Genomic DNA, 14,177 nt, shown 5'->3' on the forward strand with positions numbered 1-14,177 from the left:
TGCATATATTTTTTTCCAGTCTATCTTGCCTTCTCATTTGAAAACTTTTTTTATTTATTTGAAAGGCAGTTGGAGGGAGGAAGAGAGAGAGATTCTCCATCTGCTGGTTCACTCCCCAATGGCTAGAGCTGGGCCAGGCCAAAGCCAGGAGCCAGAAACTCCATCAGGGCCTCCCATGTGGAGGCAGGGGCCCTCCTCCGCTGCTTTCCCAGGTGCATCAGCAGGGACCTGAATCGGAAGTGGAGCGGCCGGGACTAGAACTGGCGCCCGTGTGGGATGCCGGTGTCTTCTCATTTTATGAAACAGTGTCATCTTCTGAAGAGTAAGATTTTCAGTTTTCTGAAGTCCGCTTTATTCTCTGTAGTTTATGGTGTTTGTGTCATGTTTTAAGTGTTTGCCAAGCCCAAGGTCACTAAGATTTTTCTCCTAGACTTTGCATGGGTTAATGTTGTGGGGCGAGGAGTGGGCTTTCTCTTTGGCAGGTGGGTTTTGTGCACGTGGCCTGCCAGCCGACGTAGCCTACCTGTGGAGTTGCCCTTGTTGGGCAGCGCCGAGCCTGTGTGTGCGTCTGTGAACAGACTGGCCTTTCTGTCCCGCTGCTGTGTTCGTCTTCGCTCCAGCGCCACGTTGTCGGGGTGACCCCTCTGGAGTCAGGCACGTGAGTCTCGCTTCCTTCCGTACAGAGTTCTCTGGCTGTTCCGGGGTCTTTGCGTTGCCACAAAAACTCTTCGCTTCTGCCTGAGCTTCTCCAGAAGGTCGGGCCGCAGTGTTGCGTGGGCCGGCCCTGACTCCGTGCGTTTGGGGGAGAACTGGCATCTGGATGGTCTGGAGTCTTCCTTGGGCTGGGGCGCGTCTCCGTGGAGATGAGTGCCGTGACCTCTCGGCCACGCTTTGACGTTTCGGGGTTGAGGTCGTGCCTGTCTGTGAGAGTTACCCTGAGTCCTGAGCATTGTGAAGTTGCTGTTGGAAGTGGAATTGGAATTCCGGCTGCTTCTGAATGTTTGTCTACGTAGGGAATAAGGGGCATCTTACTCACGGTGCTTGTGTCCAGCTCCTTTGTTCTGTGTGTGCTCTCCAGTGACTGTCATGTCACCTGGGAATAAAGGCGGGTTTACTTCCTCCTTCCCAACCTGGATGCCTGGCCTGTCTGTTCCTTGCCTCATTGCAGTGGCCAGAACCTCCTGTAGGAAGCTGAGTCAGAATGGTGAGTGTGGACGTCTTTGCCCGCACGCCTGCCGTTAGGGGGAGATGCATGCGGCGCCATCCTGCGGCAAGGCTCTGTCAGTGGTGGTATTCCATGGGGATTCTGAATCAGACAGCATTCCTGGCCTGCCTTGAGTTTTTATCAGCAATAGACCCACGGGTCTTTTTTTTTTTTTTTAAGGTGTTTATTTGAGGTGGAGTGACAGAGTGAGAAATCTTCATCCACAGGTTCACTCCCTAAATGGCTGCCACAGCCAGGTCTGGGCCAGGGTGAAGCCAGGAGCCAGGAGCTCCATCCACGTCTCCCCCGTGGGGGTCAGGGGCCCAAGCACTTGAGCCATCTTCCTCTGCCTTCCCAGCTGCGTGAGCAGAGAGCGGGATTGGAAGTGGGGCAGCCGGGGCTCAAAGCCATGCTTTGGTCAGGAAAGCTGGCATCGCAGGCAGGAGTAGATCCAGTTCTGTCAGCGCGTTCTCCTGCATCTGTCGGGGTGCCAGCTCCGAGGGTTTTCCAATCCTGCCTGCCCTGGCTCCCTGTCTGGGCTGTCCCCTCTCCCTGTGCAGACAGGCAGTTCCCCTCCCCGGGACTGCCGTGTCCGGCCGTCCCCAGTGCTGCTTGCTGCATGCGGCAGGTGTGCGCTGACTGCACGGCATAGGCGAGCTTAGTGAGGAGCCCGTGCAGCCAGCCAGGGCCCTGCTTCCTCCCGGCGCTGTGGGCGCTGTGGGCGCTGTGGGCTCAGGAGGGACCAGGGTGCTGGCACACAGCTGCTTTCCCCTCTCCAATAACAGCCAAACGCCGTATCCATTCAGAAAGCACACAAGGTGTAGGTTTTGTTTTTGAAGTTTATTTATGTATTTGAAAGAAAGAAGAGAGAGATGAATCTTCCCGAAATGGTCACCACAGCCAAGGCTGGACCAGGCCGGAGCCGAGAGTCTGGAGCCTGGAACTCCATCTGGGTCTCCTGTGTGTGTGGCAAGGGCTTCCCAGGCGCATTAGTGGGAGCTGTATTGAAAGTGGAACAAGGGGGGCCGGTGCTGTGGCGCAGTGGGTTAATCCTCCACCTGCGGCACCGGCATCCCATATGGGCGCTGGTTCGAGTCCCAGCTGCTCCTCTTCCAATCCAGCTCTCTGCTGTGGCCTAGGAAAGCAGTGGAAGATGGCTCCAGTGCTTGGGCCCCTGCACCTGTGTGGGAGACCTGGATGGAGCTCCTGGCTGCTGGCTTCAGCCTCGCTCAGCTCCAGCCATTGAAGCCATTTAGGGAGTGAACCAGTGGACGGAAGACCTTTCTCTCTGTCTCTCCCTCTCATTGTCTGTAACTGCCTCTCAAATAAATAAAATCTTTTAAAGGGAGGGGGCGGTGGTGCCATGGCACACTAGGTTAATCCTCTGCCTATGGCACCAGCATCCCATATGGGCGCCAATTCTAGTCCCGGTTGCCCCTCTTCCAGTCCAGCTCTCTGCTGTGGCCCGGGAAGGCAGTGGAGGATGGCCCAAGTGCTTGGGCCCTGCACCCGCGAAGGAGGACGCTCCTGGCTCCTGGCTTTGGATTGGTGCAACTCTGGCTGTTGCGGCCATCTGGGGAGTGAACCAGCGGAAGGAAGACCTTTCTCTCTGACTCTCACTGTCTAACTCTACCTGTCAAATAAAAAAAGAATTAAAAAAAATAAAATGGAACAAAACCAGAACAACCAGCACTCAATCGAGCACGCTGATACGGGTGCCGGCACCACAGGCAGCAGCGTAACCACTGCGCCACAGCGCCGGCCCCTGCAGGCAGAACTTTTCCTGTGGACTGAGTGTTTGTGAAGCAATGCGCCTGAGTGACGCCCTCGTCCACGGCAGGGAAGCGCGTGTCCCCGAGAGCCACTCTTGTCCCCTCTGGTCGCCGCCATCGAGTCTTGCCTGCTCTTGAGCTTTAGCCCAACACGGAGCTGCCGCAGCGCCAGCCGGCCACGAGCTCTGTGAGTGATGCTGCGTATCATGAGCTGGGTGCTACGTGGGGTGGACGGAGCGGCCTTGTCCGTGCAGGTGGCTCTCAGTTGGGGCCTTTGGAATGCGGCTGCGCTCACCCTTCCCCGTGCATGCGTGCTCACGTTTCTGCTGGTTCTGCCCCAGAGTAGCATTGCTGGGCATGTCTGCCCTGTGTCCCCCGGTGGTGGCGCCCTGATGTGGCTCGTCAGGGTCGGAGCTGCCGGCATCCTCGCGGCACCTTGTGGGCTGGAGCACGGTCGCACAGCCTGCCGGAGAGAGTGCCAGCCTCACCAGGGCTCAGAGTCCCATCTGTGACGTGAACACAGGGACTTCCGGCCTGGACTTCCGGCCTGGCTCCCCAGCCAGCCCATGCGGCGTGCCCTCTTGCCGTGTCATTCTGACTTGCCTGCTCGAGCTGTCCTTGTGAAGGGGCTGCAGCGGCGGCGGTGCCCACCCGTGGCTTCCGCCCTTGACCCAGCCTCAGGACCAGCCACGGCACCCCAGCCCTCACAGGGGGCCTGGCGTCAGGGGAGTGCCCCACAGCCGTATGGCGGCTGGGGCGGAGGCCCTCCTGCACCTGACGGTCAGCTCCGTTCCCGATGTCCGCATGCCGTCATGGTTTCCCTGTGCCTGGGCTGGGGGCCGGGGCGGGGTGGGGGCCCCGTGCTGTGCTGCAGCTTTGCAGGGCTGCACTGTGTGGTCCTCATGTGCGTTCTCTCAAGGGGCAGCCCAGGGTGCCGTGGCGAGCCTCAGCAGTTGTGCCTGGTGTCTCCCAGAGGTTGGTCCCTGTTCTCGCTCAGTACAAGTCTTCCGCGGTAGAGCCGGCTCAGCGCTGTGTGCGGGTCCCCTCTCGCGGGCCCCAGGTCCCGTGCAGTCTCCTCCTGTAGCTGGCATTCTTATTAGCGGTTTCTGGGAGAGGGGGAGTTGCCGCCGGCCCAGTGTCCTCACAGAGGGCAGAGGTGAAGGCCTTGGTGTGGCTGGCTGGCTCGCTTGCTCGCGCTCCAGTTGTGTCCACGTCGGAAAGGAAGCAGCTTGCAGGTGACATTCTGAGACCTGCTCTGCCCCCAGAGGGCCGAGGTCAGGATTCTGAGTCCAGGGGCTGTGTGAGCCAGTGGGCCTTGGGCCGGGAGGAGCTGTGCAGACGTGAAGTGGGCGGGAAGCGAGGAGGGTCGGGGCGGGCGGTGGCTGCGGAGCGCAGAGCCGCCGCCCTCTGCTGAGCGGAGCTCCCACCTGAGGCCTGCCGTAGCTCTCCTCCCAGGGCCACCGTGCGTTTGCACGCCTGGGAACCCCCACCGCTGCCGCAGCAGCTTCCCATTTCTGGGCGACTCGTGGGGAGCAGCCAGGCCTCCGCCCGCTGCCCGCACCCAGGCTGGTGCTTCTGTCCCCGACCAAGGTTCCAAGTGCGATTTTGTGCTCGGCCCGTTGCTGCCCGTGGCAGGAGCTCAGTGCACAGGGTCGTCACCCAGGGACGCCGACAGGCCGCCCAGAGGGCTGATACTCCGGGGGCAGCAGGCCGGCCCGCCATGAGGAAGTGCTTTTGCAGGTGGTCACTTGGTGGCTGTGACTGGGATACCCTCCTCCCCCCTCCAAGCCGGGCTGTTCTTCCTCTGGGAAGCCGTAATGAGGGACTCTGCCCCTGTGGGTTTGAGGCTCCCGGGGCGGGGGGGGGGGGGGAGGCTGTGGAGGAGGCGGGGGCCGCAGGGGCCGCCCCTCCTTGCAGTGACTTGCAGCAGAGGGAGCTGCCTGGGGACTCGTGGGGTTTGTCAGAAGCAGGAAGACTTGGGCTGAAGAGCACGGCTGGACCAGAGCACACACGCGTGCACCAGCGGGGCCCGCTTCCTTCCCGTGTCCGCGTACACCGGCGCATGCCCAGCCCTGTGCAGGCGGCCTCCTGCCCGGCACCACGCAGGCTGTGCTTGGGCGTGGAATGGGAGCGACGGTTTGCTCCCTGATGAGCACTTCCAGAGCTTTGCGAGTAAGTGGTTTTGTAAATTCTGTCTAGACCAGTTCTGCCTTTAAAACTAATAATAAACCAGCAGCAGTGTCCACACTGTTAGATTCGGGGGAACCCGTTTGCGCAGGTGCTTTGGGGCCGCAGCCCCGGGAGGGGGGGTACTGCCCACTGCCTGGGGCGTCGGAAGGGTGGCCAGACGGGGAGTCATCGGGCCAGCACGGCGCGGAGCAGGCTCCAGGGCTGTGGATGGGCCCTTGGCTCAGCGTTGAGTGTGGGCTGGAGACCCCGTGCAGCCTGGGGAGAGCACAGAAGCAGCACCAGGGCCATCTGGAGGTGGCCCTGTGGTTTCGAGGAACGTTCTGGAAACTCTGCATTTCCTGCTGGGGAGGGTCAGAGTCATGCCACTGTCCCTTCAGGCTGGCGGGCGGGGCCTGTGCAGCCTTCTAGCTGGGTGGTCTTTCTCCTTGGGCCATCTGTTTCTTTACCTGGAAATGGGGGCGTGGGGGTGAGCACTGAGAGACGTGGGCTCCCGTGCAGCCCGCCGGGCCGGGGCAGGCTCAGGGCTCAGGCCTGAGGGAGCGTGGCACACCGCCAGCTGCAGGCCGGAGAGGGCCCTCCCCGAGGTGGAGACGGGGCTGGGAGCGGAGGGGCCTCTCCGACTGCACGGCCGCGTGTCTCAGTTCCTCGTTTCTGCTCAGGGCTGGAAATCCCCCGCGGGCAGCGTTGCTCGGGCGCTGCAGGCGCAGCCCCGCTTCCCCAGGTGCGGCTTTGCCGAGGCCGCCTGGGCTGCAGGTGCCCTCACAGCCCCGCGGCAGTGTGACTCGGACGGCGGTCTGGGCTCCTGGGGGCGTGAGGGTGGCCACAAGGCAGAGCGGCCACAGCCTGTGACCCAGCTGTGGACTCTGCACCATGTGCCTGGCTCCCGGCTGCTCCCGCACGGGTGTGGCGGTGTCCTCTCCACCTATGGAGACGGCAAGGGCTTTTGCCCGTGTCCTCACCCTCGTGTGACAGACCTGGAACACCCCTCCTGCCTGCTGGCTGGTCTCGGCTGCCCGTGCACCTGCCCTCTCTGTGGCCGTAGCCATCCTGGGCTCCCGCTAAGGGAGAAGCTTGAGTCAGGCCGCGGGCCGAGCGCTCAGCCCTGCCTTCTGGCTCAGGCATGCAGGCCATTTCTGTGCTGGGACTGGCGGGCGGCAGACCCGCAGCCTGCGGGAGGCCCGGCGAGGAGCTCCGGGGGGCTCAGCAGATGGAGGGGCCGTGTTCTTTGGAGCAGAGGTTAGGCCAGCACGGCCCCCTCCCCGCACTGGTGGCAGATGGTGGAGCCACACGCCGCGGAGGGGCTGCCATCGGGTCTGTGCTCCCTCACCTGAGTGCCTGCCAGTCGTCTGGAGCCGAGACCTTCCGTCCGGTGTTAACAGATCAGGTGTGATTTGTCGTGTATATACATTTGTTATCTTCGGCAAATTTCAGACATCAAAGCAGAGAGGAGTCTGCTCCGCGTCCTGTTGGGTGGACAGCACGTGGAGCCAGTCCGCTCTGCTGCCGTCCCATCCCCGGGAGAGGGGCAGCGCTCCTGGGCCCCGTGCTCCCCACGGGCGCTCCCCTGTGTGGGTCCGGCCCCGCTTCCTTCGCGTGTCGGCTGTGAGACGTGCTGGCCACACCTGTGCAGGAAGCCGCAGGTCTCCTGGGGCGTCCGCGCCTGCACTTGGGTCTCGGTGGCGCGGGCACGGGAGAGCCTCGAGCGCCCGGCATGCATGCCGCACGTCCGGCTGGCCCCCTCAGCCTAGATAGCAGGTCACCTCTCCTTGCTAGTTCCGCCCGCCTTGACCCACCAGCCCGAGACCAGGCGTCCCCACTCGTGTCTGTGAGACCCCAGAGACACGGGCTGGCCGGTGTGTCCTTTCCTGTCGGCCCCGAGTGCTCTCCAGGCCAGGATCCCGTGTGGCAGTCCACAGCACCCCTGGGACTGCTGCCCGAGAGCCCTCGGGGTGGGCACCTCAGGGCCCCCTCCCACTCCAGGCCAACATGGTGGTGGTGGTGGTGGTGATCAGGGCAGCCCCTTGGTGGAACTGGGCCGGCACCGGCTTCTCTGCTTCGAGGAAAGCAGTGATGTGCATCCGCTCAGGGAGCCCTGACAAACCTAAGAGGCCGCAGTCCCTGCCAACTCCTCCCTTCTCCGAAAGCCACTTGGCAGAGGGTGGGGAGGTGTTTGGCCTGGGAATGAATCCCCAGGAAGAAGCTGCGGGCCCCCAGCGCCCTGTGTGCCGTGGGCGGTGTCGGCAGAGCCGCCTTAGGCCGCCTCGGGGGCAGCGCCTGTGCTGGCATTCGGATCAGGCACATTTCTCCACGGGCCCCGGGAGCGACCGAGACCTGGGGCTCGGCAGCAGCGAAGGCTGGTGGGAGACAGAGTGTGTGGGAGCCAGCCCGCGCCCCCCGCGTCTGTCCCCTCTCGGCCTTGCCCTGGTGGTCCGTCCTGGCCGCCAGAGCCCCTGTCAGCCACAGGCTCCCTTCACTGACGGTGGGAGGCCACCGGAGGGGTATGGTGTGGTAGGCGAGGCAGGTTTCCCATGGCCAGCTCGCCTCTTGCTCCTTGGGGTCCCGCACGGCTGGGTGCTCGGTGTCCCCTGGGACAGAGTGGCTGTGTTGGGCTCTGCAGGGCTGTTGGGTCAGGAACCTTCCATGTCCTGCCCGCCTTCGTGGGGGGCCGGCACTGCATTGCTGGGGGTGGGGGCCTGACTGCTCTGGAATGTTCCGCTGGTGTTCAGGGGCACGCACCCCTCTCTACCTGACCTGGCTTTGTAGGTGGAACCCCAGGAGCCTGGCCTCCTCCCCAGCGGGTAGAGAGATCTGCAGAGGGACACGGAGGACATGGCCCGAGGCCCCAGACCTTCACCCCTCGTCCCTGCTGCCCACGCAGCTGCAGGAGGCTCTTAGGCCGGCTGCTGGCTCGGCGGTGAGCTCCAAGGGGCCGCTCGTGCCAGAGCCGGGGGTGGCCCAGGTGTTCCACCTCCTCCCTCCCATCTGGCAGCAGGACGGCGTCTGCCCGAGGACAAGGACACTCTGTGCCGCTGGGCTCGCTGGGCCTGGGCAGCGTCCCACTCTCCGGGGACTGCTGGTTCAGGAGGACGTAGGGGCCCATGGCGCTAAATATACCAGGCTGAGGTCAGTGGGGTGGAGACGAGGCCATGTGGCAAGCCCAGGAGCCCTGCAGGGACCAGCCACCCCCACCCCCGCCCCCGCCCCCTGCAGGTAAGCACAGGGTGGGCTGTTTCCTACCCACTCTCCCCTCGGGCTGGGCTCTGGCCGTGAACCATGCACTGCGAGGTTGGCCCATTGGCAGGCGGGCAGCAGAGTTCGGGGTGTGGGGGCCGTAGTCACTGTTCTGTGGTCACTCTGGAACTTTAAGCTGGGGGAGGAAGGCAATGGCTGTCGATGGGCCTGCAGGTGAGAGGAGCCAGGATGCGCGAGCCGCCAGGGAAGTCCACCCCAGTCCCTCGTCCTGGGCACGTGGCGGCCCGCGCTGGCTTCAGGAGGGTGACACCTGGTGATAGCTAGCAGGAAGTGGGGGACCCCAGAGCCTGCCAGCACTTGGAGCAGGAAGAGGGTCCTGAGAACCCCCTGCCGGCAGGCGCCCTGATCCGCGCCCAGTGAGGCCGCACGCTGCGGAGCCCGGTCGCGCGGTGCGGGTGTGCGCCGGTTAAGGCTCTAATTGGTGAGCAGCAGGAAAGCAGTGCCACAGTCCTGCCTGTCCCGCTCTTGCCCTTGGGCAGTGCACGGGGCCTAGACCACCCCACGATTCCCAGTGGCCCAAAGTCGTGCCTCACACAGGCATCCATCGAAGCCTTGTTTGTGGTGGCAAGTGGGGACGCGCTGTGTCTCCCGACATGAAGTAGCATCCCTGCCGCTGGGGGGTGCCACTGAGCCCAGCCAGGGCTGCTTGACCTGAACTTGTGGAGTCAAGCGAGAAAGCAGGGCGCAGAGCCAAGGTGCTTTGGTGGCATTTTGTTTTATTTTTTTAAAGTTAATTTATTTGAAAGGCAGACACACACAGCCACCCACGAGTTCACTCCCCAAGTGGCTGCAGGGCCCCAGCACTAGGGCCGTCCTCCTCTGCTTTCCCAGGCCATAGCAGGGAGCTGGATCAGAAGTGGAGCAGCCGGGACGCGAACCAGCACTCACATGGGCTACACGGCGCCCCCTGTAGGAGTGCTCGATGTGTTCTGGTGCAGACCCGGCAATTGTGCCTTACACGGTGTCTTCTAAGAAGCCCAAGTTCTGCTTCCAGCCGGCGCCCACGTGATCCGGGTTCTTCCCACGCCCACTGCCACGGGGGCTCCCAGAGGCGCCTGTGTGTCCTGACTGCCGAGACACAGCCTCTGTCCCCCGAGAAGCGGCGCGAGCTTGCCCATTCAGGCCTGGGTCCACGCGGCTGGGGTGGGATTTGGCGCCTGCTGTTTGAGAGCTGACCTGTGTGTCCCGCCCACCTTTGGCGGACGCGAGTGCTGTTGCACTAACCCCCGACCCTCTCTGCCTGGGGCGGGCACTGTGTGCCAGATGGCCTGTGTGCGGCACCTGCACTGTGTGGTCGCGGCCGCTGGCTGCCTGTCACCATCGGTGATGCCCGGAGAGTGCTGGGGACCGGGCGTGGCCACGGCAAGGTCATGGAGGGGCACTGCACCTGCCAGATAAAGCCCTACGGTGCCGCAGCCGCGTGCCCCGGAGCCTCCTGGTACCCGCAGATAGCATTTCTGCCAGCTGGGCTGCGGGTCACCCTCCCGGTTGGCTTCCAGAGCTGCCAGGGGCGCTGCCTGCCTGTCGCCCAGGCTCCTTGTTGGCCTCACTGCTGCCCAGGTGTTCACTGTCCCAGACAGGCGTCACCCTCCACGTGGTGGCGTTCTGCACGCGCACGCTCTGGTGTCTGGGGCCTTAAGTAAGTCAAGTTGCCCGGTGCGTTCTGGTCAGGCAGTGTGAAGCTTTGTGCATTTTATTGTGCAAGTCCTTCGCCCCTGCCCCCATTGCGTGACAGAACACAGAGCTCACCTCCAGGACAGGAGCTGGGCATGTCTGGGGAGGGGCGGCAGGGGCGAGGGCTGCCGCAGACAAGGGGACAAGGGCAGGGCCTGAGCGCTGGTTCTTGTCCCACAGATCCGGAACATGGTGGCGGTGTTGGAAGTCATCTCCAGCCTGGAGAAATACCCCATTACCAAAGAGGCACTGGAGGTGAGTGGGCCCTGCAGGAACGCGGGCGGGAGGGCCCCTGGGGTGTGCGCCACCCACAGCCCCCAGCCTGCTGGTCAGCGCCTCCGACAGTCGCCAGGGAGCTCTCCTGTCCCAGAGCACCGGGAATTCCCGTGGGTTTTCGTCTGCAGAGCTGGCAGACTGGGCCAGTGGGGGAGGGGCGGGTCCTGGCCCCCAGGCGCGTCCCGTCCCCGTCCCCATCACTGTGGCCGCTGTCTCTGCAGGAAACGCGGCTCGGGAAGCTCATCAACGACGTGCGCAAGAAGACCACCAACGAGGAGCTCGCCAAGCGCGCCAAGAAGCTGCTGCGGAGCTGGCAGAAGCTCATCGAGCCCGCGCACCAGAATGAGGCGGCGCTGCGCGGGCTGGCGGGGGCCGCGGGCTCGGCCAACGGGGGCGCGCACCACTGCCGGCCGGAGGCGGGGCCGCCCGGCACGCCCAAGAGCATCCAGGAGCTGAAGAGCCGCAACGACATCCAGCGGCTGCCCGGGCAGCGGCCGGACAGACTGGGCGGCCAGAAGCGCCGGGGGGACCAGCGCGACCTCGGCCACCCCGGGCCGCCCGCCAAGGTCTCCAAAGCCAGCCACGAGCCCCTGCTCCCCAATTCGTCCCCCCTCCCCACCAACGGGATCAGCGGGAGCCCAGAGAGCTTCCCTGGGCCCCCCGACGGTGGCGGCGGTGGCGGCGGCGGGGGGCACGGCCCCGAGAGCGGCCGTGTGGAGCCCACCGAGAATGACACGCACAGCGGCAAGATCCCTGTCCACGCGGTGCGGCCGCACACCAGCTCCCCGGGCCTGGGCCAGCCCCCCGGGCCCTGCCTGCAGACTAAGGCAGCGGTGCTGCAGCAGCTGGACAGGGTGGACGAGACCCCCGGGCCCCCCCACCCCAGGGGGCCCGCGCGCTGCTCCTTCAGCCCCCGGAACTCACGGCACGAGGGCTCCTTTGCCCGGCAGCGGAGCCCGTATGCACCCAAGGGCTCCGTGTCCAGCCCCTCGCCGCGGCTCCAGCCGCTCGACGCCACCCAGGTGCCCTCACCTCTCCCGCTGGCCCAGCCGTCCACGCCCCCCGTGCGGCGGCTGGAGCTGCTGCCCAGTGCCGAGAGCCCGGTGCGCTGGCTGGAGCAGCCCGAGGGCCGCCATCGACTGGCGGCGCCAGGCTGCAAGGCAGGGCTGCCCCCGGCCGGCTTCTCCCCAGACTCCTCCAGGGTGGACAGCGACGCTGCCGCCGCCGGGGGCTCGGACAGCAAAAAGAAGAAGAGGTACCGGCCACGCGACTACACGGTGAACTTGGACGGGCAGGTGGCCGAGGCGGGCGTGAGGCCCGTGCGGTTAAAAGAGCGGAAGCTCACCTTTGACCCCATGACGAGACAGATCAAACCTCTGACCCAGAAAGAGCCAGTGCGGGCGGACAGCCCTGCGCGCACGGAGCAACCGCCCAGGACAGAGCCGGACGCGCCCGAGGCCAAGGCCAGCCTCCAGAGCCCCTTTGAGCAGACGAACTGGAAGGAGCTGTCGGGCAACGAGATCATCCAGTCGTACCTGAGCCGGCAGAGCAGCCTGCTGCTGTCCTCCGGCACGCAGACGCCGGGCGCCCACCACTTCATGTCCAAGTACCTGAAGCAGGAGCAGAGCCGGCTCGGGGCCCGGCGGCCGCACGTGCTGCTGCCGCACAGCCCGCCCGCCGAGCTGCCGGGGCTGAGCCGGGAGCTCACGCAGGACGATCTCGACAGAATCCAGGCCGGCCAGTGGCCGGGGGTGAACGGGTGTCGGGACACACAGGGTAACTGGTATGACTGGACGCAGTGCATATCGCTCGACCCGCACGGCGACGACGGGCGCTTGAACGTTCTGCCTTACGTCTGCCTGGACTGAGCGCCCGCGGCCGCCGGGCGCACTCCCACCTCGCGGCGGGCGGGAGCGGGGGTGGGGGGCAGGAGCCACGCGGGCTTCCGCCCCTTCCCCCCTCCCCGGACTCCTCCTTTTGTGAAATGCTGCTACCAGTTTACTAACAAAATTGCGAAGGGAGGGCGGCGCGCACGGACGGCAAAGCGAGTTCGGAACTTGAGCGAACGCGTCAGTCCCCACCCGGGCACCCAGGCAGGCAGGCAGGCAGGCGGGCGGGCGCAGGGCTCCGCGCTGGGGGGAGCAGCAGGAGCACGCGTCTCGGCCCCGCACTCGCTCTTCTGGGGTCTGGGAGCCGGGGGGCCGCGGGCGGGCCACGTGGACGACCAGTCTAGCCCACACTCCACGAGCATCCACCCATTTCGATCTGGTTTCGGTTCAAAATCCCCAGTTTTTCAAAGAAATGCTGCAAAAAATTTCAGTTCTCTCGCGTTTATTTTCCATGTGACCACCAGCCAAAACCCGCCCTCCCCGTCCCTGCCCCTCCCCCACACGCCTGGGGAGTTCACCTTCCTAGAGTCCCCCCCAGAACAACACAGATGTCGCCGCGGGTGCTACTGGGGTGCGCGCCGTGCCGCCGGGCGAGGAGCCGTCTGCGCTGACACTCATAACCATTCCTTTAGATTCGTTTGCCTTATGGTTACTCGTCATAAACGCGATTTGCAAAAACAAGGAGCCTTAGTGAATGTACAGAACCCAGACTTCTGCGTCCTCACGCAGAAGGGAGCAACTTTGCTATTTGGTCCAGTAAGTGGACACCTTGTGATATAAATGTGGAAATAAAAAACCCATTTGCACAAACTCGTCTGAGAATCGTTTCCTACTTGGGCCTTCGGACAGCCACACAGCGCCTGCCTGGATTCTGGACGAGCCGGGAGGGCCCGGGCCCCACAGCCCGACGGCAGGCTGGGCTGCGGCCACCTGCCAGCTCTGGAGAGACCCCACAGGCGCCACGTCTGCAGCTCCGGGTTCCAGTGGCCTCGCTCCCCCCCGCCCCCCACCCGCACCACCACCACCAAATATTTGTTGTTCTAAGAGGCCCAGCCCTTTGGCCTTAGTACCCTGATCACTGAAACAGCTGTCCTGCTTCCATTATAAAGGGGTAATAAGACCACCCCGATGGGCCATCCTGTCCCTGTCTCCCCCACGTCCCGCAGCCGCCCAGAGCCAGCAGGGACTTGGACACACACTGCCCTGTCCAAGGGTGCAGTGGGGTCGAGTGGCTTTGAGGGCAGGGTGAGGCTGAGCCCTGCACCTGCCAGCCGTGGGCTCGCTCTGGCTCACTCCCTGGCGCCTGTCCCTGGAGGTGCCAGAACCAAATGATCCAAGTCCTCTCAAAAACCAGCAAGCCCGTTGGTGGGTGGGCTGCGACTCCCGGCCGCGCTGCGGAGTAGGGTCACTGCTCTCACTCCGTGCACAGTGGGCTCACCCTGGCCAGCTCCGGTGGCCGGCAGGTGCTACCTGCGACACAGGTCGGAGCGCAGGGTCCGTCTCCTTCCCGCAGACCAGGGCTCTGGGACAGGCCGCTGCTTTCCCTTCTCCCCCACCCCGCCCCCGACACACCTGCCGGGACCACCACCCCCGGCTCGGCTCCGAGGACCCAGGAAGCCGCAGGACGCCTGCCTTTGAAATGCAAGCACAGGGTAAGACAAGACCCTGTCCTACGAGCGTGCCCAGTAAGGGCACGCAAGTGAGAAGCGCGTGATTTTTGGAAGAAACGCTGGCACCACCCCCTCTCGCACAGCGCTGGAACCCCCGGGGCCAGGTCGCTTCCCGGTCTGCACTGCCGCCTGTCCGAATACATAGGGACGCCGGCACCTACCGCACAGCGCTCCTGGCATTCGGCGGGACGCGCTGCGGGGCGATAATCTAGCTCAAAGGTCTTTCTCCATAATCCAGCTTGTTTTCCTC

General features: G+C 64.4%; 1 protein-coding gene across 2 annotated transcripts in view; it reads left to right on the forward strand.

Annotated features, from left to right (window-relative positions):
- MED26 (mediator complex subunit 26) overlaps positions 1 to 13,067 on the forward strand; it is a 47,404-nt gene extending 34,337 nt beyond the window's left edge. Inside the window, exons 1-3 of one of the 2 annotated variants that reach the window (XM_089316473.1) lie at positions 5,004 to 5,148; positions 10,273 to 10,347; positions 10,590 to 13,067. In XM_089316473.1, the coding sequence (XP_089172599.1) occupies positions 5,101 to 5,148; positions 10,273 to 10,347; positions 10,590 to 12,236 (1,770 nt within the window). In that variant the 5' untranslated portion in view covers positions 5,004 to 5,100 and the 3' untranslated portion in view covers positions 12,237 to 13,067. Of the gene's footprint in view, positions 1 to 5,003; positions 5,149 to 10,272; positions 10,348 to 10,589 lie in introns of those variants that run through there. The other variant, XM_002722094.6, reaches the window with a different exon arrangement.
- The last annotated feature ends 1,110 nt before the right edge of the window (positions 13,068 to 14,177 follow it).

Source organism: Oryctolagus cuniculus, chromosome 16 (assembly GCF_051225735.1).
Source record: "Oryctolagus cuniculus isolate XC-2025 breed Fujian yellow rabbit chromosome 16, ASM5122573v1, whole genome shotgun sequence".
NCBI lineage: Eukaryota > Metazoa > Chordata > Mammalia > Lagomorpha > Leporidae > Oryctolagus > Oryctolagus cuniculus.